We start from the raw sequence: 25928 nt of genomic DNA on the forward strand, positions 1-25928 counted from the left end.
AAATTCTGTTTTACAATGTTTGTACCTTCTCAGTTTAGGCATTTGCTGAATATTGCTGAACCAAGTTTGTTTATGTTCGTTTTCTAAATGCATTTTCTCAGAATCGATTAGGTATGGCGTTATAATGTGTTGATTCTCTAGAAAAAGTACATCGTTGAGTCTGCAGGAATCAAAGTTTCTTTGCGTGATTGAACCATGTATCACGATATCTGGTAGACATATTTTGATCCCACAAGAAAACTTTATGACATATTCGAGTGTCAGGTAATTTAACTAGTCTACAATAAAGACGCAAAATAATGACCTGAATTCTATGATAAATCAGATACCATACCATCCAACTTACAGGCAGGCATTCAAACATAACAACAAATGTATAAAATAGTTTAATGTGTGCCTTTGTACATTTATGAATTAAAACATGATAAAATGACAAGTGCAAACTGAACTTTTGGTAAGAAGATAAATACACCATGCTTCTCTATATGTAGGATCAGTATTTACTATGGAGGTGACTTCGTTCCTGAGTTACAAGTGTCCATGAATTTGTGGTGAACCACAGGAATCGGAAGTTCTGTCATCAAAATTCTGTAAATGATAAAGTTGACTTTCAATAGAGCTTCTCGTACGAGAAGCTATATTGATAGTCAACTTTATTATTTACAGAATTTTATTGATAGAACTTCCGATTCCTGAGGGTGAATACAGACTTATTTTTTTTCTACATATATATTAAATATGGAATGCATTCATCTGACTTGTTCTGTAGAATGTTGAAACAACACATTTAAAATTAAACAAACAAATGATCTTTAAATTATCAATACTCTTTCTTTCAAACTGACTCAATCTACAACATGTACAATACACTTTCTTTGATACTGTTTTATAGTTCATTACACCAAGTACTGATGAACTCACTTTTATGAAGCAATTCGTTTAGATTTTGGATTATTTAGAAATTTGTTGTAGCGACAAGGTATATTACCCTGTAAACTCTATGTGTCTCTATTATTTGTCATCTTCTTTTATTTTTTATATTCAATATTTCTATTAAAATAAAACAAATAGAACAAATAAAAGGAAAAAGTTAGGTTAATAAGATAGCAATTGAAGCCATCATCCTTGTTGACTTAATCAAACATCTAAAGACCAATTAAGGGTATTCATGAAATGATGCATATATCCTTCCTCTTTCGTAGTCAGCTGAGTCTAAACAAGTAGCTGTGAACCAACAGAAAAATCAAATATCTCATTCAATTATCTTTTAAACAAAATAAATGATTTCAAAAATGAAATGCACAAAATAAAAATAATTTAATTGATACATTTCAAATTTTTAACATTTTCCTTATGTAATTGCAATAAAATTAATCTTCCTTTTATTTTCTTTAGGGAGACATATTTCAAAATATTCAATGACACTTTTAAACACTTTAAAAATGTCAATTTAGCACAAAACCATACACAAGTATTGAAAATCTCTCTCTCCCTCTCTTAATCAGCTTGCATTTATTTATGTAATTAAAAGTACATCTTCTTTGGTTGTAAGTCCTAAAAATCCTGGAATATGACCAAGCTGATATTTATTTCCAAGCAATAACAGGTCTTTTTATCCTTTCCATCAATGTAAAACTGAATTCAAAGGTTCAGCCTTAATGTCATTAAAATCTAATCTCTGGTCAGCCTCGTCATCTATCTCTCCTATCAAAGCTCTACAAAATAAAAAATTCAAATAATTTAAAGCAACGTATTTTCCTGGATATAAAAAATAATGTGAACATGCAAAACTTGAATCATCCCTTATATAAATATGTCAAGAAAATATCTAATAAGAAAATAAGGAATATTAATAACCCCAAAGTGGTCAACAAATGGCTTACTGCTATTTAAAATTAGTATTCATAAAAAAAAGTTGGTTAACAATTTAGGTAAATTCATGAAAACCACTACCAAATTACATACCATTTAGTAAAATAATATACTAGAACACACCCGTGATATCGCGGGTCCGTGACTGAATTAAAGTAAAGAACTATGCGCAACACTTATTTTTGTATTAGTATTGCAATTGTCATCTGATAAAGTCATGCCGATTATAAGATAGTTATCACAGTTTTCTCTGCTTTTAAATCTTTCTGTTTGAACCCGTCTAACTGGAACTTATCAATTATTGGTAATATCAATTATTTGGAAAACAAAAGGTCCTGGGATGGAGTATTCTTTTAATAAACAGCATTGTCCTATATTAGTTATAAATAAAGTTGAATTCTTTGATTCGCTGTTTTATGTCATGCCCGCTAACAAATTGAAAACTGTACCTATACGCCTTATTTTTAGTATTCGTATTGTTATCTTATAAAGTCTTACTGATTAAAATACTACAATAGGTAACAATTTGACAATTTGGTAGTGTCCACCCTGTGATTATGACCCGTGTATATAGCATATCCTGAATACACCGTTTGGTGGTGCGGTGTGCCTGTCAAATGCGAAACGTACAGATAAGGTAATAGGTAACAGATGAATATACTATTGGTATCAGTATCAGACTCGACCCGGAACTTTTTAATTATTGGCAATATTAATTACGTGGAAAACAAAAGGACCTGGAGTGGTGTAATTTTTAATCTACACCTTTGTACTATATTAGTTATATATAAAGTTGAATTCTTTGATTCGTCATTTTTACGTGATGACGGCTGACAAATTGGACCTCGTAATTTTAGTATTATAGATATAATTATATTACTACATGTATTATACTTATATCAATCTAAATGGATAACTCTTGAAATCAAAAGATGTAACAACCAGCAGAGACAAAAGTTAAATTATACTTCCTTGTCCATCATATTGTTTGATATTAGAGTACATGTTTTTAAAGTCTATTTATCTCACTCTACATGTTTTTAAAGTCTATCTATCTCACTCTGTATAGAAAATTAAATTATAATATATATTTGTATGACAAATCATGGCACTTTGAGTCAATACTTTATTCAAATTTAAGCAAAACTAATTCAATAAAAAGTATTGTCACCTGTATATATACATATTTGTACATGAATATAAAAAAACACCTCCCTTTGTAAGCTGTTATTTACTTACACATTATCTCCCCTGATGATGTACAGTCCCAAAATGACTTGTTCTACTCCTTGTGTAGCACTATATACCCTCTCATGGCTCTCATCTAGAATTAAGTTGATTGTTTGATCAAATCCTTTCAAAGTTCCCTGAAAAATAAATACATTCATATATATTTGTAGTTCTACTTTGACAAAAAATAATGTTTGTATGTGTGCTGTGTTTTTCAATACGTTTGTTAACTCTTGACAATTTATCTGAACCTTATTATGTTTCCTAACTAAAGAAATTAAAAAGAAACTAAACTATGAACATTAGCAAAAGAGCAATATGTCTCACATCATTAGGTCAACAGAGGCAACTTTGATAGTGACATAGAAAATCACTGGTATAAACATGATAAAAAAGATGTATGATTGCATAGTAGACAAATATCTACCAGAGATGAAATGACAAAAGCGTTGACAAGGATAAAATAGTCTGTTACAAGAAAGCTGTTTAAAGTGTAAAATGTTCATTAGTAAATTTCTTGTCATAATTTTTTCTATAGACATACTACAACAGACATTTACAAAGTAGTGATCTCTTTCACTCTCTTTGCACAATGCACATGACACACTTGGCCAAATTTTTGTAGGTCAGTAATTTTATAATATACTCTTGATCAATTGAAGTTACATAAATATTTATCAACAGATTTTAAGAATTTACCTGAGAAACTTAAAGTATAATTTAAAAGCTGGTTTTTACAATTGGGTATAAATGTATATGCAATAGTTTTGCTGTACTCATGATACTATGCTAAGTATCATCTATGTATTTATAGATTAAATACTAAAACTTACCACAATTATTCTTCCATCTGCTGTAACTATAGAAACTGTACCTGGTATAATGTTAAGGAATTTAGCTTAAAAATTGCATACCTTCTTTTGGTATGTATAGTGAACACATTTACACCCTGGGTAATGTTTCTTTTAAGAGATTATACATATGTACATGCCTACAAACATTTTCTTAGTCTTTTTTCAGGTCCAAACTCTGACAAATAAATTTCCAGGTGAAGTGAAGAATACAGAATATTTTTCCTAAAACCTTGATTGTTTTTATGTTTTACATGTTAAATTTGTAGTATGTATCTTTAATGTTCTTGTTTTGTCATGTTTTATTCAAATAAAATACATTTTATATCTCTGTGTTTTCATTTAACATGTATTTGTGTATCTGTTTGCAATCCAGGAATTTTTCGTCTTAATAAAGTCTTAATAAAGCTTTTGCTGTCAGTTAAATTAGCCTCTGTGTTCTTTGTTGTCATAACTTCCTGTTTTTGTATGTGTTCATCATAGAGAGAAGAAGAAAGTGGATACAAATTGAAAGCAAGCTTGTTTTGACAAGATAAACTGCCTTTTTTCCTAATGTATGATGTATCAGGTGATCGCCAGACTTGGGGGGTCAGTTATGTTACTTAATATTGTAAATTGATGATTTAGTCTCTCTTATGAGAAGTTTATTTTCATAAATCTGTTTCTATACTTTGTAACTTTTATAAACAACTGTTAAATTAACATTCAAGAAATTATAATTCAAAACATAATAATCCCATAATTATAACCTAAACGATTTTAATTAGGAACAAAGTGAAACTCTTTACAAGATATGAATGATACATCCATAGGATGATGTGGCAGACATCATGGAAATGTGACATTCGCGTCTAGAAAACTTTACCTTGACACCAAATCCTGCATCTAAACAATTATTTGCAAGTTCTTTGAGGAGTAATTACCATGTGCAAAGGTTTACACGAGAAGTAAAAAACATACAGAGAGAAGTTGGGTCAACTTTAACCTTGGTATAAGAAACATTGTTTATGAACTTAGCACTGTTGTTACTGAGTTTAAGTAGTAAATAATTATGTCCCAACCGGGGCATTATCTGATTATCCAATACTAAAGGAAGGTAATCCCGCCATAAAGCCTCATTCTTTACACAAATGGTCTGATCATTGTACGTCAAACTCATATGAATTCGAATGATGCATCCTTTTTTATGGAAATTGTGACGTCACAATGCATTCTTAATAGCATAAAAACCCATGAGACAAGGATATTAACACTAAAAGGTATAAATTTCGAGTTTCTTTAGTATTCTGTACTAGTGTTTTGCAGTAGTTTGTGTAAGATAGATGTACTCTTAGATCACAGATACTTGGTTGTATCAATAGGAGGGTCGGTTATCAATGTATTATAGATTGATAGTGAATCTACCTATAATTGATGTGCTCTTTCTCACATTTCTGTCTTTCAGTTTCACACTCGCACTAGCCACTACTCACACAGGTAACAAGATTACTGTTCATAATCGAAAAAAACAGACAGGGAATACAATTGTAAGGTATCTTTAGATCCGGAAAATTATAAAAATAAAGGCAAATTAGAAGGACATCACATTAAAACATAGGACAGTGTAAGGATACGATTCACATACGATTCCAACGCTGAAGCCATTTTCAAAAATTAAAGATAAATCAAGTTGAGTTCCGAACGTATTTCCTCGAACATCGGAACGGCTATGGGTTATATTCCGTGTTTCAATGTTTTTATTTGCTTCGCACTTCATTGATAGTTTATTTTTTAATTTAAAATATGATGTGAGGAAATTTTTTTTTCCTTATTGTTCATTCATGTTTCATTTTTGAAAAACTCGACGTTCACGAAGGTTGAGTGCAACCAATTATTCTCACTATTTTAAAGTGTTCATTTGAGAGAATACATGACAACTCGTGCCACTGGAAAATCGCCCTACACAAAATCGCACCACTTTTTCACCAACTCGCCCCACTTGTAAAAACGCCCCATTCTTGTTTACTAACTCGCACTACTTCAGGAAAAGGTAAAATCCCATTAAAAATAGGTCTGCCAATTCGTCCAAATTATCGAAAGGGTCAAAATCCCGCTGAATAAAGGTCTGCCAATTCGGCCCCACTATAGAAAAGATCTGGCAGAAAAAACACGATGCATTTAGTTCTTCTTCTTCTTCTTCTTCTTCTTCTTCTTCTTCTTCTTCCGTTAAGGAGTTGACCTCATATTTGAGTGATTAACTAACTCCGCTCGGTAAAACAGGATGCTTCTCCATTGATTAAAAGTGAATATTAACAAAATTATTAAAACTATTTACACTGTACAATTTGTTTTGTTTGCTACTGTGTCTGGCAGAAGGTTCCAGTCCCTTATAGAGCGTGGGAAGAAGGAGTTGTTGTAAACTTCCTTAGTAGCTCTTATCTGTCTAAGTCTGTGGCCACCCCTTATTCTGTTGTCCCCAGGTGTGTAGTAGATAGCTGGTTGTATCTCCACTAATTGGTTCTGTATCTTGTAGCCTAGTACGAGTCGCTGTTTAATTCGTCTATACTGTAGTGGATCCCACTGGAGTTGGTCTAATAATCCAGTGACGCACCCTGGGGAAGTGTCTGTGTACTCGTTGTAGACAAATCGTGCTCGCCCTAGTTATGCGAATATGTATCTCTAATCATTGGGAAAATATGTTTTTTTGTTGGTTTTTTGTTTGTTTGTTAGATTATTTTTGTATTTGTATTTTGTAAATGTCGGCTGGTATCATTTGATTTGATTTGCGAACTCGCCCGACTTATCAAAAAAGATGCAATTCCGTTGAATATAGATCGCCAACTTGCATCATTTATGAATAAAAGAATTAAACTGTACTGAATTAAGGCTTACAAGAGAACTGTAGCGCTGCCTTTACTAACTCGCCCTACTTATAAATTATAAATGCATGAATACTTCAATATTAATGAAAACTTTAGATATACATCTTGTTTTTTTAACCCCTTAATTTTCTTTTGGTGGAAAGAAAGCAGAAAGAAGTATCAGTATTGATGAAAAGTTTGATGTTATATTGACTATATAGTACCTATTTCTGATGTTTGTTTTCTGGTATATGTAAGTGAAGAATCATGGGTGTTTACAGAATTTTCAGATTATGACAAGCACTACGAGCATAATAACACAAAACGAAGAACTAGATGAAATATTAGCACTAGAAAAAGAACACCTTTAATTCGACCTGTTGATACTGTTTATAATGTTTTTTGTTATTTTATATTAATATGGGTCTTGTCTATATACCAGCTTTGATTATTTGCAATATCTTCGAATTTTTACTTCTTCTTACTACATTTGTATAACTTCAAGATTTATCTGCATTATTAAAACCGTTTTTTTTTTTCAAAAGTGATTATTTTCGAAGGGTTAAATATTTTGCAGTGGTGTCTTGCCATCAATCTATTAATTACATATATTGATCTCTGATTACGTTATACTACATATGAGCTCATATGTAGTATAACGTAATCAGAGATCAATATTTTAATTAGATTGTCTTGCCATGGTATTGTTTGGACTTGTTTGTTTGCTTTTTGGCCTTGAATGTTTGTCCCTCATATTTTATTAACTGTGCATTTGCATTCAGATATCGCAGATCAAAGGAGTAAGACCACTTTTTGGCCCCAAAATATAGCAGTTTAACAAAATTGTAAACTTTTAATTTTATTTTGGAAGGTATAATGCCTCTGCTACAAAAATATTGGGCTTATATGGGCATTAAAATGCACATATATCGGGTACTTGCATCATTAAGTCAAGCTAAATTACTGAAATCTTCACAATTTCAGCATTTTAGTTAAATTTTAGACGGTTTCCGTCTTAAATGAAAGTGGCCGCATTCGGGTTCATTCTTGATTGCGTAAGTTGTGTTTAATGATAATACATAAAATATATAAAGGTCGAGGATGAACACGGATGCGACCACATCTTGACAAAAACCATATGAAAAGTGACAGTATTTGGCATATTTGATAGATTTTTCATATTTAAGCTTGAATCGGAGCGTTTTAATGAGTGGACGTTTTAATGAGTGGAATCAGTTTAAATCTTTCACAAAAAATAATTGAAACAATTGAAATAGACATTTAAGTGTTTAAAAAGTGTCCAAAATCTTTCGTCAGATGAACTTGAAAATTGGGGCCAAAACCGGTCCTGACCGGACCTACTCCTTTATTCGTTCATAGTGTATTAATTTACGTTTTTTGATTGTCAATTGATACTTTATCGTGTGTTTTTCTATGTTGTGATGTTATGCTATTGTTTCAGAAAAAGGGAGAAGGTTTGGTACCATTAAAACGTTTAATCCCACTGCAAATGTTTGCACCTGTCATAAGTCAGCGGAATCTGATGTACGGTAGTTGTAGTTTGTTTATTTAATTTTATAAACGTGTTTCTCGTTTCTCGTTTTTTTTTATACATGTATATAGATTAGATTGTTGGTTTTCCCGTTTGAATGGTTTTTACACTAGTAATTTTGGGGCCCTTTATAGCTTGTTGTTCGGCGTGAGCCAAACCGGCTCCGTGTTGAAGGCCGTGCATTGACCTATTATAATGGTTTACTTTTTTGAATTGTTATTTGGATGGAGAGTTGTTTCATTGGCACTTACACCACATCTTCCTATATCTACGAATACCCCGGCAAATATTGTATACAATAGACAAGTTTTTATTAGTGAGGCAAGTTGGCGGACCGTTATAATATATAAACAGGATTTTACTCATTTTAATAAGTGGGTCGTGTTTGTAGAAGTAAATTTAATGGGATTTAACCCTTTCCATACATAGTTAGTAACAATTAAGAGTTCGTTGATTTTCAAAAAGTGGGACGAGTTGGTGAAAAAGTTGGGCGATTTCGTGTGGGGCTATAAAAAAATAATGAACAATGCCTTGACTCCCCAAACAAGTAAAACATTTGTATAAATTTTAGACAAAGACAGTCCATCAAATTAAATCTTGAGATGTCCTATGAAGCTAGTTGGTCGAGTTGTCTTAAATACTTCCATTAATTATTATTTCCTTTTCGAATTTGTAGCTTGGTATAAATGGTTTTTTTTTCTGAAGCATAGTCCTATTGAAAAGAGTTTCACTTATGTCAAAATCCTCTTTCTTTCAGTTTTTAAAACTAATATGAGGTCCGATTTTGATAATAAAAAAAATAAAAAAATAATGAACTCACAAATGTGTACAGTTTTTTTCAGTGGTCATGAAGGAGAAAAAAAGGTTCAGTTTATGATCAATAAAGTTACTTGTTACTAGAATATATAGCCATATGATTTTCTGTGGAGAAATTCATGTTATTTTTATTAGACAGTGATTTTTCTAAACATATAATTCAAACAAAAGTCATTCAAAAGTATTGCACTGAAATTCTGCAGACAATTCTAAATTTAATGATAAAAAATGATTTAATTTGGACAAAACATATATATTCAGTCAAAAAGAATTAAATGTGTGTTTCACATGATGTGCAATAATTGAGAAATTTAAGTAGGATGAAACACTGTACACTTTAAGTGGGTTTTGCATAGATTGTGCTTATCAGTGGCGGATCCAGAAATTTTCATAAGTGGAGGCCACTGGCTGCCTAAGAGCGGGCCCGATCGCTTTACGTTTCAGTGAATCCCAATATAAGCCCCCTCCCCTACATGCGCCTCTGCTTATTGTAAGCTTGATTACACTGAAATCCTTATAAGCTTTAATTTTAGATTTAAAAAACATATGCTGTGACTCTATGAATATTTCATATTAATGAGACGTTTGTTTATGTATCAACACCAGTTCATATGATAAGACACTTGAAATGTTTCGCCGGTTTTTATGATTTCAATATAATACAAGCATCGGAAACTACGGATCTTCAGGCCGGCATAAACTGTGATTCATAGTCTTCACTTTCAGTTTATTTCCTAATGCTTACAACTAGAAGATCAAGACTTTGGTTGGCATGCTTGCTTAGCTTGTATTTGTGTTTGTTAAAGTATTGCAAGCAAGATTGACATCTGAACAACAATATAAATCGGCGGAGTTAGACCTGTAAACAAAACTGAGTAACTTTATACTTAAATTGTTTAGTCCAAGGATTTGTATACTCACTATACAAATCCTTGTTTAGTCTGAAAGAAAACTTTCCGCTGAATAGGTGCAACTTGGGTACTGTAACATTGGGTACGAGACGACAAAGGTACGAGTTAATATAAGTAGAGGAGTTGCGAATGACAGAAATAAAATGAACCCGTTACAGTAACTTTATGTTGAAAAATGAATGTACTTGGCAGAAACCTGCTAGCAAAACTTTGTCAGCAATTTAAGGAATCTTTCTCTGTAGTCGAAAGGTATAAAAAGAGCATTCAGACACAGTGTCTTATGACTAGATTATATATAGATTATTTACCGATTAAGATGATAATGATTAAGGTCATTATTTAGTTAGTTAACTTTGAACTGTCAAGTTTGATGTGCATGCCTTTTCAGGGTTCTTTTTAAAGCTAGTCAATGAGTTCTATAGTCCTGGACATATGTCTGTACCCATCATTTTTGAAAATTTCGAGTCCACAGATGCATGTAAGGCGTCAAAGAAAAAAAGAAAAAATTATGATAGCCTTTCAAGACGTCATAATTATTTGGACTACACCATGGCCAAAAGTGATATCAAGACCCTGAACTCACATTCAATATGGCTACTCAAACATTAACTCAATCTGGATGTACATGTATAAAGTAATCGCCCTCATCAATTCCTGAAAATGGATCAAGTTGTCAAAATTACATCTGAATGGGTGGTCTTGATGGAAGCAAGTTAACTCGTACCAACGGAAACTCGTACCATGTTAACTCGTACCAAAAAAGTTAACTCGTACCACTGGGATGTCGTACCACTGCAAACTCGTACCATCAAAAATATATTAAAAATTACGAATATTTTATGTTATTTTTTAGTTAAACTTAATAAAATTAATGTTGAATTACTTGAATTTTATACTGGATTTTATAGACAAAAATACGAATGTTTTTCTAAAAAGCTTTATTTTTAAGCTGAACTTTCAAAGTAGTTATAATCCAGAAGAAAGAAAAAACATTACTTTAACTGTACCTTAAGTTGAATGTCTATATCCAAATTATCCAAATTAAATTAATTAACGCTGTAATCCATGATCTCAAATTGAATGCTATGTTTACAATTGTTGAAAGCCATGTGCTTTTTGGCGGGAAAATTCGGGAACAGGAAACGGTTACATTTCATTGTAACTTGTTATTTATAAAAAGTAAGAATTTCATTTTGGAAATCATTTTGATTATTTTGATTAACTGCTAGGATTTATTCATGAAAAATTAATTTGGAATGATTAAAAATTAAATTCAATAATAATCAGTAAAAGTTTAAAAAAGTCAAAGGAGACAACAAAGCAAATCTGCCACGGTATTTTCTATCCAATAGACAGGGAACATTAGCTGCAAATTGGTCAATGTACTTTCAAATTATATACATTTTACAGACTTGCGAGGTATTAAGTGAAAGTTAATTACATACATCATTAAATACCATTTAAATGCATTTAAATAAGTTGGTACGAGTTAGCAGTGGTACGAGTTTCCATTGGTACGAGTTTTTGTAAAGTGGTACGAGTTGACGTTGGTACGAGTTTACAATGGTACGGGATAACTGTAATTCGTCTTGATTAAGGTTTATTATGAGTTAATGATAATTGAGCCGCTCATATTTTTTGTCACTAAACAAGTTGAATCTGTTGTAAGTCCTCTATTTATAAACGATTTTTGGGTTAAGATTGCAATCAAAACCCTATGTTACTGATCTAATTTCTAAATCTTCCAATCTGTGTCACTACCTTTCATTGGCGGATCCAGGGTGGGGATGGGCTTCCGGGGGTTGGAACCCCCCTTTTTTTTTGTCCGATCAATGCATTTGAATGGAGACATATAGTTGGAACCCCCCTTTTAAAATGGCTGGATCTGCCCTGACCTTTTGTTCAACTTAGAGATACACAAAATATAGTGCACTAATCATAACATTTTATACATCCTATGATGAAAAGATAAGTAATTTTTTGACAAGTATACAACACCTTCAAGTTATCTTGAATATATGATGGACCATACATTTCTTTGAAAATTTCTGGAAGTGTACATGGATAATTTATCTAAGTATCAATGTATGCTCAATCATATTATCAAGTAAACTTAAAGATGTTATACTTTAAACATTACTTGTCTTTCCTGTTCTGAAAATTTCAATGATGTCATTGTTCTTTAACAATTGGAGACCTCTTCCTTTGTCCAGTACTTTGTTGTTGCACAAACATTCATACATTATAATAGAAATTCACATAAAATGAATGAAGTCGTAACTATAGCCTATAGGCCATATGCTTGTCCAACATAAGTTAAATAAGTAAATGTTTAACATGTACAAACATGTATTTACTTCAGATATATATTTCTTAATAAATTGTACTAACTAAGAACAATGAACATGTATTATAAACCATGACGATGATTTGAGTTTTAAACAACCTTGACTGGCTATACAGCCCTCACACAGTTGGTTATAAACCATTGTTATTTGTAAGGCTTTTTACATGTTATATCTGAATATTTTAAAGACTGTATGTGCAACTATGATTAAATGTTCAGTACAAACAATTACCATTTTTTTAATCAGGTGGATTAGGCCAAAAAAAAAAATAGGTGTGTTTCCTGTTGCATGCCCCAAAAAATTAGGGTCGGTAGGTAGGGATTTTTTTTTTTTTTTTTTTTTTTTTACTGGCCTGCTTCGGTTGTTTTTTGTGTATTTTAAAAATATACCTTGTGCATGAAACAGATGAAAGGCCGGGTGGGGGGTAGATAATGATGAAGGTAGAATTCTGGGACAGACAACATTTATAGAGTATGATGTCATGAATTCTACCCTGAAAGATATTGGACTAAAGTTATAGATTTCAATTGACACTATTTGATAAAAGTTCAAAAGTGTCAGATTCTGGAACAACACACTTGAATTTAAAAGTCCCTCACATTAAAAAGCTGCACAACTTCCCCAACTGTCAATGTGGGAGATATTTCATCAGTCACAGTAAATTCATTGTTCTTTAATCCAAAGTCATGATACTGATTGAATATATCAATAAAGGTGATAGAATTAGAAAATGGGGCTATTATACTTTTTTTCTCGTTCCTTTGTGGACACTCATCGATTGTTATTGATAACACACTTTGACTGATGGCCATAGCAGAAGCCATGCCGTTGTTTGACTTCAATCTGTATCACACAAATGCTTACTGTATTAAAATTTTATTTGAAATCAAACGTTTAAAAGATGCCATTCAAAGGCTATACTAAACAAAAACCGTTTCCGGAAAAAAACGAAAAAATCAGGGAAAAAAAAGTTAGGGTCGGCGCCAAAAAATTAGGGTCGGTCGGGCGACCGGAAACACACCTATTTTTTTTTTTGGCCTTATGAAGTATGTATCATGATTATATTGTATTACAACTCCCATTGCATTTATGTACCATTGACAATGATTGATATTAAGCTGTAAAAACTGTAAACACCTACATTTCATACATTAACAAATGTAACTTAGATTAAATCTAAACACATGTACAAGATTATACATTGTATTATATATCAAAAATTAGATATAAAAAAAGATAACATTTTTCTTGAATTTACACGTCATTGAACAAATGTTGGATATTTGTAATTAAATCTGAAAGAAGAAATTCTTAATTCTACAGCTAAACCAGCACTGAGGAAGAGTCACCAAACATGGCAGAAAAGAGAAGATTCCACATCCCATCTGCTGCTGAAATTGAAGACGGCAAGAAGAATGTTGCAGAAAGCTTCAAGCCAACAAGCATTTTCAAGACATACCGTGAACAAAAAAAGAATGATCCTTCAGATGAGATTCAAAACAAGAAACCGAAACTACCTGATGTTTCAATTAAGAAAAATTCAGCAACTGCAGAAGTTTCGTCCCGTCAAAGTAGTCTTGGGAACCTTCAAACAGTCAAATCCTCAAACTCAGGTTCAAGATCTACAACTTCAATTGATCAATTTGTAAAACCTTCAGATTCAAGAAGTACTTTCATAAAACCATCCACATCAAAAGACAATGCCCCAAAAATTAACACATTTGCCAAGAATTTGAAGAAAGAAGATATTACGCCAGGAAATGATTCAGTTGCTATGACAAATTTAACAGAAGAAAATGCCCCAAAACTTGCAATTCCAGGGAAAACAAGTTCACTCTTGGTTCACCAAAGGCAAAGGGGAAATCCAATTTTGAAGTTTGTACGCAATGTTCCTTGGGAATTTGGGGATATAGTTCCAGACTATGTCATGGGGCAGACAACTTGTGCTTTATATCTCAGCTTACGTTACCACCAGCTAAATCCAAACTATATACATGACAGATTAAAACAGCTTGGAAGAAGTTATGAGTTACGAGTGATGTTGGTACAAATTGATATTAAAGAGCCTCACCACTTGCTTAGAGAACTTGCTAAAATATGTATTTTAGCTGACTGTACACTCATTTTAGCTTTCTCAACGGAAGAAGCAGGGCGTTATTTGGAATCTTATAAAGTATATGAAAACAAACCTCCTGATGCCATCATGGAGAAAACAGATCAAGACTTTATGGCTAAAATGACAGATTGTTTGACTAATATCAAATCAGTGAACAAAACTGATGTGGCCACTCTTATTTCCACATTTGGATCTTTGAAAGACATAGCAGAAGCAAGTCAGGAAGACTTATCATTCTGTCCAGGTTTTGGACCACAGAAAGCAAAGAGAGTTCATGATTTGTTTAAAGAACCATTCCTACGAGCAAATAAGAATAAGGATCAGAAATGAGAAATGAATATGTTCATATAAGATATCATGTTTACATTGCAGTTTCAAATTTTCAACTCTATCTCATAACTTATGTGTTTTTAAAAGGTTCAGCAGAAAATGTAACCATTTATAAATGTATATAAAAAGATGACGCCTCTATTTAAATTAATGATCATAGTAAAATAATATAAGACTAAGCATAATGTAGACTTTGAGTGTGAATTTTTTTTCTCTGTAAATGATGGTCATATCATGGTGTGTATAATGTAATTTAATTTTCAGAAATTGTTAAGGCTTGAAACATTTACACTATTAACATGATTAAGTTAAACTTCTTTTCATTTAAATTTTCTTTTTAATAAGTCATGTATGTATACAAATTCAGATATAAAATCAGAAAACAATATATTTCTCTTGGGCTTTTGTGTTTTTGTTGTAAAGAACACTAGATTATTAAAAGATAATGTTGTATCTTAGTTGGCAAGACGTTAACTTACCATAGAAAGTTGCATACAGTTTAAGTAAGTCCTTTGAGTTGCAACTTTCAAACTTTTTGTGTATTTTGCTTTCCTAACTTATTTGTGATTGTTCATGTACCTACAGGTTATTCTATACACATGTAGATTGTGCACTGAAATACATATACATAATCTACCATTTTCTACATTTCAAAATGCCTGTACCAAGTTTTGTTATATGATTTTGCCATGTGATTATGGACTTTCCGAATTGATTTTCCTCTAAGTTCAGTATTTTTGTGATTTTACTTTATACATACCATACATACGTTAGGAATCATCTGATAACTAAACTAGTACTGTCTCCCAAATAGACTTGAATGCTTGGTATTGGAATAAGTTAAACAATGTTTAATGAATACCTGGACCCGTCACCTCACAATACCTTTGTGAGTAATACCTTTAGCCATGCTGGTGATCAGATATTAGGTCCGAATCTATTTAAATTAAGTTAATCACATAAAAGAATTATGGAACAAATTAGATTTTCAAAAACAATTTTCACAGAAAACTTATTTATCATTTGAACTTTGACTTGTTAACTAATTACAATGTACAATGTAAACAGTTTGAAAATGACAGATCACAGTTGCTTAAAAAATAATAACATTTTCCATATCAAGTTAGTTAGTCGGATAAAACGACCATACACTTGACAAGATATCGACACGCAATTAGGACTACAATCATTCAGGGAATTTCAGGTTACTATTGTTTTGGTCCTTTGTGGTTTATAGAGATATCTTGGTTTCCGAACGGCGAAGATAACAAAATGGCGGCAGGCAGAGAATTGATACTCTAAATTTTAAATCGATGGTGATCTCTAATCTAGCAGAATAAAACTTTTTAATAACTATGAATTTGAGCATTTTTTATACAGATGGGACATAATATAAATTTTTTATTTTTTTGTGAATTTTCCCTTTAAATCTTCAGTTTATTATATACCTGTTATTGTCATGATTGTACTATAACTGAGTTTGGTATAACAGTTTTAACTGTAAATGACATGTTACAGACATTCTGGTTTTGATATTCAAAAACTGATTTATTAGCTTTTTGTCTTGCTTCCAAAACTCTAAACATTACTTGTATGTAGTGCAAACTGAGATTGGTATTAAAAGAGTAAGATAATTATCGGCAAGACTAAGATGATTAATTATCAACAAATAAAAAGAAAACCACATTTACAGTCGATGTTATATCGTCAAGTATCGTGACTAAAGGTCACCATTTGGCCTTCAACTATGAGCAATATACAAACCATTTAATAAGCTTTAAAAGGCATGGACATTACAAGAAGAAACCAGTTCAAATGATGAGACTAAAGGCCTTATTTATGACCCCCCCCCCTCCAAAAAAAAAAGAAAAGGAAAAACAGATATGACATACTGCAACCACTAACTACTGAAATAGAGGCTTCTGGCATAGACCAGCTTACTTTCAAGAGTGAAATGAATTAACATAGAACAGGCTATTATTTGAACTTGGAATTATTTTTAAATATGGAATTTGCTTGATTTCTTGTTATAGAAATTTTTAATGAATTCCATGTTTATTCCATACTGGAATGTTCTGTGCTGCGCACAACACTTTCTATTACCATTGATTACAAAGAAAATAGTATATTTTCAATAGAATTTGAAACACAAGAAATGTTATAGACTTAATTCTTTGAATGTAATTATTACTCAGAGGTTCAATAAGTTATGTAAGTATGAATCTCTGCATCTTACAATAGATGTCCCACTAAGCTCAATAAACATATACCTAATTTTTTTTTTTTAAATACAAGACTAACAAGACCAGATGTTTCTGACTTGAGACAGGCGCAAAAAGGCAACAGGGTTAAGAAGGTTTTGTTAGTCCTGTAACCAATGTCATGAATGTAGAAAAACAAACAAATAGCACTGGGTACAGTTAAATTTAGTTTAAAGAATTCTGAGTTAAAAGTCAGAATAGGTAACAAAAGAAACTAAATGAAATGACAATGATACATTTACAAAGGACTACTAGCAGTTCCTGACATGGCAGCTCCAGACCTCAATTACACTGAGTACACTTTATCATCATGATTATGTTTAAATCTAAGATTCTTACCCGAATACCGTCAAACACAGCAGTCTGATCAAACAGTTAAAACATACAAAGTAAATACAAGGGAGATAATCAAGATTTATAATCACAGAAGATGCAACTATCAAATTTTGTTCTATTTCAGAATTGGATTGACTAATTATGCACACATCAGTATTTAGATAAATCGGATTTCTTAAAAAGCATAGATATTTAAATTTTTACTTTCAGATGTGCATTTCATACCACAGCTGCCATTAAAACACAACATACAAAAGGACCATACAGATATGTTCCTATTCTGATTCCAGTAGAAGAGGTAGGACATAATCCTTTGAAAGGTTTGAAATGTCATAGAACTGGAGGAAGAGGACCGGATGGTAAGTGTTATCCATATTTTCTCAATTTTTTTAATAAGAAGTGGTATGAGTGCCAATGAGACCACTCTCCATCTAAGTCACAATGTATAAAAAGTAAACAATTTAAAAATGTCAAAGTACCGGTTAAGCCTTCAACAGAGCATTGGCTCACACCAAACAGCAAGCTGTAAATGGCCCCAAAATGACTAGTGTAAAACAAGTACCCATAGTCCAGTCAATCTAGCATAAATTTGACCCTAAACTTGATGTAATTGCAATAGAATATAACTTGAGGAAAAAAAGTCACATGAAAATGATTTTAAAATTCCTATGGAAATTAGTATTGAGAAGGCAGATAACTCTGCAAAAAAGGCAGAAATATCATTAGAAATTGATACAAATTTTAAAAAAAATTACAGCTTCTATTCAACAGAATGTATTGATTCCTGATATTTAGCCTTCTACAGCAAACAACGCTAAAGGTGTTTTCATATCTTTTATCAATCTACAACCTAGATTTTATAATTCATTAGTTGTCCATTTATTAGATTTTTCAGCATGTCAAGGTAAAGAATCTCAAATTGAATAAATTTAGATATCATAAGCAATTATTCTTCATTTTGTGATTAAAAGTTTTTTACACAAGGTAGATGCTGAACAAATATAATTAACAGATAAAAACAATACCAAATATTCAAATTTTTTTAAAAATATTATCACTTATCCACAAATTTGCAATTTCTTAAATGAAAAATGCGCAAAAAAATGAATAAATATTCATAACACTACGGTTTTGACCATCTCATTAGCAGAAGATTATATAATATAATCAAATACGAACTTATAACCTAATAAAAGTTTCATATTTTACATGAATTTTAAGAAAATCAACCAAAAACTTACAAAAAAGACTCATTTTTGCAGAGTTATCTCCCTTTCAACGTATATTTCCATAAGAAATTAAATTTAAAAATGCAAAATTTTAGTTTTCCTCAGGTTAGATTTTATGGGAATTTTTTCTGTGTTTATTTGGGGCTTAATGTTATAGTTTAGGACTAAAACATTATCTGTTGTAATTAGTTTGAGGTTCAAACTTAGTTTGACTGGACTACCAGGAAAACCAGTTGTGAAATTTATATAAAAAACGAAAAACGCTTATGAACCACATCAACCAACATGACCAATGACGATTACTGAACAACATGCTCCTGACTAAGGACAGGTTCATACAAATGTTGCAGGTTTAAACTTTGTGACTGGCGCCTTGATATTTTTTTTATTTTTTTTATTATAAATAACGGTATTCATATCTTACTTCTGGAGTGAGATAAGTTTTTCTTGGTCAAGAAGACAGACATAAACTGGAAAAAAACTGATAAACATGTTTACAACTGTCTTAAAACTCAATGATGTCGTTGGCTATATCTCATCTCAGTGCAAGCAACCTTCCAAGAGATTTTTTAGTAGCTCAGGGTAAATTTTAATTCAGCAGCAACCCATTGAAACAAAAGCAAAGAAGCAAAATCATCAGTTATATATTGGCTTAAACTTAAAATAACAAAAACAATCATTTAGACATGTTGTTTATAATGCATGTGGCTCTTAAAATCTTAAATGTCACAGAACTTTTAAAATGTATCATATTATGTACAGGTATGACTTGTAACTGTTTAAGTTTGCTTTTAGATTTAGAAAATAATGTTTCTTAAATTCTTATGCAGGTAGAATATGGAATCACAGAAGAGCTGGTGGAAAATTTGACCGCAAATTGCGAATAGTAGATAACATGAGGACTGACTTTGGAGGTGAAACTATAGTGGAGAAAGTTATATATATCAGATATGACCCTCTTCGGTCAGCAAAGATTGCTGCAGTAGCTGGGGGATCCAGGAAACGTTTTATTGTAGCAACAGAGAACATGCAACCAGGTGACATCATCACTACATCTTGTGACGTAAAAGAAGAATCGGGTTAGCTTATAATTAAACTAAGACATGAAAATTAAAGATACGTTAGAAAGGCAGGAGGGGTTGGTAATTTAGTGAATAGATTATTAGTATTTAGGTTTTCAACATAAAGGTCAAAGATTATACATTGTCAAAATTTTAAGGAGAAAACATATTGGCCAATCTTCATCAATAAAGAAATATTTACATGATTTGACAAACCTTGTAAAATCACTTTGTAGTCTGTAATTTTTCAAATAAAAGGTCAAAGAACAGTTAAATGATCATCTTGATTAAAGGATAATGCATGTTATGGGTCAGTTAGAAGTTATGAAGCTTAGGTAATTTTTAATATCGACTTTTATAAAGTTCAAATGGATGGTCACTTTCTGTTACATGTAGGCGTGTTAAAGTTCAAGCTATAATGGAAAAGATTTATAGATTTTGTACTTCTTCTGTAATATCTATTTATACATATATGATGAAAGTTGTCTCCCTTTTCCTAAATTTACACAAGAATTGTCTGTGTTTGTTAGGCATTTATTTATTCAAACCTCTATACCAGTGCGCGTGGTGCATTTGGAAATGTATGTTAAAATTCAATATTGCAAAAATGATACTTTTATAAACAAAGGAAATGTAGGGGAAATGTCTATGACAGCTACATAACTTCATGCATTTGGAGGTTTATCACTCCACTTTCTTCAAAATCCACAAGTTCCTACACTAGTTTGATGGTAACATATCTAGGTTTATTATTCATCGACAAAAAATCATTTTGGTATTTAAAACTCAACACCAATATGTAGCCCAGTACAATGAACTGCAAAAATCCAGTTTTAAAACTTAATAAATTTCAATCCTATAAAAATAGTTTTGACACATACTAGTCTGTTAACCATGTCTATTTCACATTAGCCTTATTAATTTGTTAAGCAACCAACAATCAATCATATTACCTTGTGCTTAAGGTGCACAAAGCTATATTTCGAAATGTTTGAGTTTTATTAGTGGGAAAAAATAAAATTTAAAACTTCAAGGAACTCTTTATAGCATGTATAGCATTACATTAAATAAATGCGCTTTATTTCAATAATAGAGTTAAAATTATTCCTTTCAAATTTAAAAATTACAGGTGTCAAACTAAAGGAAGGTGATTCCCGTCCACTTGCAGTTATACCATCCAATACAATGGTCCACAATATCGAATTACAAGTTGGAAAAGGAGGCATTATTGCTAGAGCTGCAGGCTCATATGCTCGTGTTTCCAAGCAACTTTTGAATGAATGTGTGCTAAAAATGCCTTCAGGAAAAGAAATTGTGGTCTCCAATAAATGTATGGCAAGTGTCGGCCAAGTATCTAATGCAGATCATAATACAATAGATATTGGGTCTCCAAATAAATTACGCTGGCTTGGAATTAGACCTAGAAGTGGCTTCTATGTTGCTCCACAGGATGCACAAAAAAATAACAAAAAGAATAAATTTCTTAGGAAAAAAAAATCATACCTTATATCACAAGAACCAGAACAATATGTTAGATTTACTTACTAAATGAAATAAAATATACAATGTATTATTTAAATTTGTTGTTTTCTAATTCTGTTATTGTATTAAATGACTCGGTTAACAGTTGTTTCTGTTCCTTTTTATGCTAATTGGTTTTCCTAATTTGTATAATTAACCCATTCTGCCTTGGGCTGTTTTGATATCTGCTCTTTGGTCAGGTTGTTGCCTCTCTGACAGATTCCCCTTTTCCATTTTATCCTGACATGTATATGTATCACTCAAAACATTTCTCTTATTATTGTCAGTAAAAATCAAGCATTTAAAAAAAATGCAGGTTTCTAAGCTAACATTTTTTGCAAACCTGTATTTTAGAAAACAAACTAACTAGAAAATATTTAACAAAATTTATACCTTCTGTGCCAGTCTTTAGGCAAAGGTAGTGGTGGGTTAACTTCTAGTGTCATGCTTTGTTAATGTAACATATGATTAAACAAAAGAAACATTCCTAAAAGTCCTCTTTTCTCTAGGAATATGCAATATAAAAACAAGGAGATGAGGTATGATCGCAAATGAGACACAACTATCCACCAAAGTTCAAAAGCAGTGGATATAAACATTTATAGACAACTGTACAGCCTTTAACAATGAGAATATATATATACATGTATATACAACTCGTCTAAACATCAACCCAACAATGTTAGATCTGTAAATTTGCTTTCGCAAATTTTTGGTTCTTCCCTCGCCGGGATTCGAACCCATGCTACTGTGATATCGTGACACCAAATCGCCTGCACTGCAGCCGTCCCGCTAGACCACACGACCACCTGGGCTCTCATAAAAAGAGCTTTCGGTGGGCATGTGTTACCTTTCCACGTCAGTTTTAATCTAGCGGCGTACAACAGTACATGATATATAAGGCATGAAGATGCATGTATATACACATATACTGTATAGTGAGCTCTAAATCATTTCATATTTTGTTATTTCAAGGCGTTTTAAATCATACAATGTGATATGGGGTTTGCTCATTGTTGAATGCAGTCTGGTTGTTTTGTACCAACAGATATGGATTTCAAATTTATACAAATTTCTTGTCAGTTTAAGGCATGGTTGATTGTAAACTCATTTTGTGTCTTATATGCAGTGAATGTTTTAGAATTCTGTACACAGGTGGATAATCAATATCTTGTAAACAGATGTTTTATGGTTTGATATTTATATCTCTTACAAATGCATTATTATACCCCTGCTTTAAAAAAAGGGGGTATACTGTTTTACCTCTGTCTGTCCTTCCGTCAGTCTGTCCATCCCATGAATATTTTTCGTCACATTTTTCTCAGGAACTACAATACAAGGATTTCTGAAATTTGGTTTCAGGATTTATATAAGTCAGCTATACCGTGTGATGCGTTTTCAGATTCATCACTAAGCAACTTCCTGTTTACCGAACACTTGCATATTTTTACACTATTAATATTATCCTCTTGTGGCCGGGGTATCATCAGTGAGCAGTAGATCGCAGTTTCACTTGTATCCTTTGCTCTTGGCCTAAATTTCTTTGTAAAATAACTGATTAAAATACTGTCTAGTTTATGCCAAGGTCATATAGAGCCTCTTGAATATATACATTTCTTAAATTGGTTTTTTGAATGCTTACTTTATAATATAGCCTCAACCAAATCAATTAAAAATTAATCTCTGAACCATTAAAAAGATGAACACTATCAAAATGTGCTGATATGATTTGATTGCCAATGAGCTAAATGCTGACCTTAGGTAAACATTCTTTGCATCCCATCTATGCAATGTTTTATCTTTAGCTTCCACTGCAAAAGGAATTTCATTGTTATTCTTAAGGCACTGATAAGCACTTTGTTTTTTAATATAATCTCATCTTAGATATGCATGAAATACTTGCTACTGCAAGCAACATATGAAAACTATAGGGAACCATATTTCAGTGTGAATACATTTAGTAGCTAACCTGTCGTGTTGTTATGGAGTCTTGTGCCTTAGGAAAGATTAAGAACAAGATTCAATCTTTCCAAAAACCAATTCAATGAGTACCATGGCATGAAACTGAGGTCAATAACAAAGAACATATGCCAGACAGAAATATCTGACCATAAGACATATGGATTATACAGCTCTTCTACCTTCTGCAATATGGAGCTGTATTCAAAGAGCTTACACCACAGCATGATTAGCATCTCAATGTGTTATATTCTGGGACATTTACCATAAGAAAAAACAAGAATGTGTCCAAAGTACAAGAATGCCCCACTGGCACCATCATTTTCCATGTTCCATGGACCGTGAAATTGGGGTCAAAAGTCTAATTTGGCTGTAAAATTAGAATAATCATATCATAAGCATCAAGTGTACTAAGTTTCAAGTTGATTGGACTTCAGCTTCATCAAAAACTACCTTGACCAAAAACTTTAACCTGAAAATCCCACTTTCATTTTATATGTTCGGTTGACCGTGAAATTGGAGTGAAAAGTCTAATTTGGCTTTAAAATTAGAAATATATCCCAAGCAACAAAAGTTTCAAGTTGATTGGACTTCATAATGCCCCTCTACTATCGTAGGTGGGGCATAAAAATAGAGATATAAAATTAAACTAATTTAGGACAAAGATTGTACATGCTAAAATTTCCCACCTTCTTTACTTATAATTGAATTTATGTTGAAAGTTTTGTTATTTAAAGGTTTTACTACCGTATCACATACACTTAACACCTCATGATCTAATAAAATGAGGTCTTCATCAGACGAACCATGCCAGACATACCTGAAAATCATTTTATACACCAAATATAGTGGGTCTATTATTTATAGAACCTGAGAAACAGACCAAACCACAAAAACTCAACTTGACAAATGAAATATGAAAATGAAGTCAAGATAATCTAATACACTTTTGCACTTGAACTGGAAATTTATATTCCAAACTAAAAGACAAATTAAAAGAGTTGGTATTACTTTGCTTCATAAAAAAGAATGGCCAATGTAGATACAAGTATCTTGTCTTAGGGAGGAATAAATCCTACTTTGTAAAGAATCACTCTGATTCAAACAAAAAATTCTCTGAGACCGATATTATCAAGATGCTTGATTTCTTGATTGACAACATATTTGTTACGTTCGGAGGACGTGTTTTTCAACAGACTGTCGGCATCCCAATGGGAACAAACTGTGCCCCTCTACTTGCTGACTTGTTTCTTTATTATTATGAGACTGACTTCATGCAGGAACTTCTTAGAAAGAAAGATAAGAAGTTAGCAATATCCCTTAACTCTGCTATATAGATGACGTTCTTTCACTAAACAATTCAAAATTTGGTGACTGTGGATCGCATCTATCCCATCGAATTGGAGATAAAGGATACTACAGATACAGTTAAGTCAGCTTCATATCTTGACTTACATCTAGAAATTGACAATGAGGGTCGGTTGAAGACAAAACTTTACACGACAAAAGAGATGATTTCAGCTTTCCAATTGTGAACTTTCCATTTCTAAGTAGCAACATTCCAGCAGCACCTGCATACAGGGTATATATCTCCCAATTATTACGATATTCCCGTGCTTGCATTTCCTATCATGATTTTCTTGATAGAGGGTTACAGTTCACGAGGAAGCTATTAAACCAAGAGTTCCAAATGGTGAAGTTGAAATCATCCCTTCGTAAATTTTACGGACGCCATCACGAGTTGGTTGACTGTCATGGAATAACCGTTTCACAAATGATATCGGATATGTTCCTTACGTCGTAACTACAATCCTCTTCCCTTTCATGAATTTGACCTACCGAATTAGACTATTTACCGGATTTGTAATCACATAAGCAACACAACGGGTGCCGCATGTGGAGCAGGATCTGCTTACCCTTCCGGAGCACCTGAGATCACCCTTAGATTTTGGTGGGGTTCATGTTGTTTATTCTTTAGTTTTCTATGTTGTGTCATGTCAACTATTGTTTTTTTGTTTGTCTTTTTCATTTTTGGCCATGGCGTTGTCAGTTTGTTTTAGATTTATGAGTTTGACTGTCCCCTTGGTATCTTTCGTCCCTCTTTTATATAAATCTGGGTACAACTAAATATAAATAAACTTATAATCATTTCTAAATTTTACATCATTTTTTCAGACACATCTGTCTTCAACTTCTTTGTCAGTTATTGTAAATAATCTTTATCTCTTCTGCTGTTTTGTATATGTCTTGTTTTTATGCCCCACCTACGATAGTAGAGGGACATTATGTTTTCTGGTCTGTGTGCTCCTAGTCTGTTCATCCCGCTTCAGGTTAAAGTTTTTGGTCAAGGTAGTTATTGATGAAGTTGAAGATCAATCAACTTTAAACTTAGTACACATGTTCCCCATGATATGATCGGTCTAGTTTTAATGCCAAATTCAAGTTTTAACCTCAATTTCACGGTCACTGAACATAGAAAATGATAGTGCCAAGTTCAGGTTAAAGTTTTTGGTCAAGGTAGTTTTTGATGAAGTTGAAGACCAATCAACTTGAAACTTAGTACACATGTTTCCTATGATATGATCTTTCTAATTTAAATGCCAAATTCAAGTTTTGACCCTTATTGCACGGTCCACTGAACATGGAAAATGATTGTGCAAGTGGAGCATCCATGTACTAAGGACACATTCTTGTA

General features: G+C 32.2%; 2 protein-coding genes across 3 annotated transcripts; one reads left to right on the forward strand and one right to left on the reverse strand.

The window, feature by feature from the left end:
- Positions 1-373: 373 nt before the first annotated feature.
- On the reverse strand, positions 374-5672 carry LOC134728212 (U6 snRNA-associated Sm-like protein LSm8). The gene is made up of 4 exons (XM_063592731.1): positions 5567-5672; positions 3936-3976; positions 3112-3239; positions 374-1715 (listed from the first exon to the last, which is right to left on the reverse strand). Exons 1-4 carry the CDS (start codon positions 5595-5597, stop codon positions 1625-1627), a joined length of 291 nt encoding a protein of 96 aa, XP_063448801.1. The 5' UTR covers positions 5598-5672; the 3' UTR covers positions 374-1624.
- Positions 5673-10176: 4504 nt separating this feature from the next.
- Positions 10177-21326, forward strand: LOC134728218 (DNA excision repair protein ERCC-1-like). Of its 2 annotated transcripts, XM_063592755.1 has the most exons (4): positions 10177-10321; positions 17674-17822; positions 19523-19771; positions 20883-21326. In XM_063592755.1, exons 1-4 carry the CDS (start codon positions 10248-10250, stop codon positions 21299-21301), a joined length of 891 nt encoding a protein of 296 aa, XP_063448825.1. In that variant the 5' UTR covers positions 10177-10247; the 3' UTR covers positions 21302-21326. The 2 variants fall into 2 exon arrangements, with proteins under 2 accessions (XP_063448825.1, XP_063448815.1); XM_063592745.1 differs by lacking the exons at positions 17674-17822; positions 19523-19771; positions 20883-21326 and adding an exon at positions 13744-15277 and having other exon boundaries at positions 10204-10321.
- The last annotated feature ends 4602 nt before the right edge of the window (positions 21327-25928 follow it).

This window comes from Mytilus trossulus, chromosome 1, assembly GCF_036588685.1.
Source record: "Mytilus trossulus isolate FHL-02 chromosome 1, PNRI_Mtr1.1.1.hap1, whole genome shotgun sequence".
NCBI classification, from domain to species: domain Eukaryota; kingdom Metazoa; phylum Mollusca; class Bivalvia; order Mytilida; family Mytilidae; genus Mytilus; species Mytilus trossulus.

Bases quoted from the DNA above. Each gene is read 5' to 3' on its own strand.
- LOC134728212 (XM_063592731.1), bottom strand. From the start codon at position 5,597: ATGGCTTCAGCGTTGGAATCGTATGTGAATC. The intron at 3,977-5,566 runs GTATCCTTACAC...ACATTATACCAG, and splicing joins GTTGGAATCGTATGTGAATC to GTACAGTTTCTATAGTTACA. The intron at 3,240-3,935 runs GTAAGTTTTAGT...TTTATTTTTCAG, and splicing joins CAGATGGAAGAATAATTGTG to GGAACTTTGAAAGGATTTGA.
- LOC134728218 (XM_063592745.1), top strand. From the start codon at position 13,775: ATGGCAGAAAAGAGAAGATTCCACATCCCATCTGCTGCTGAAATTGAA.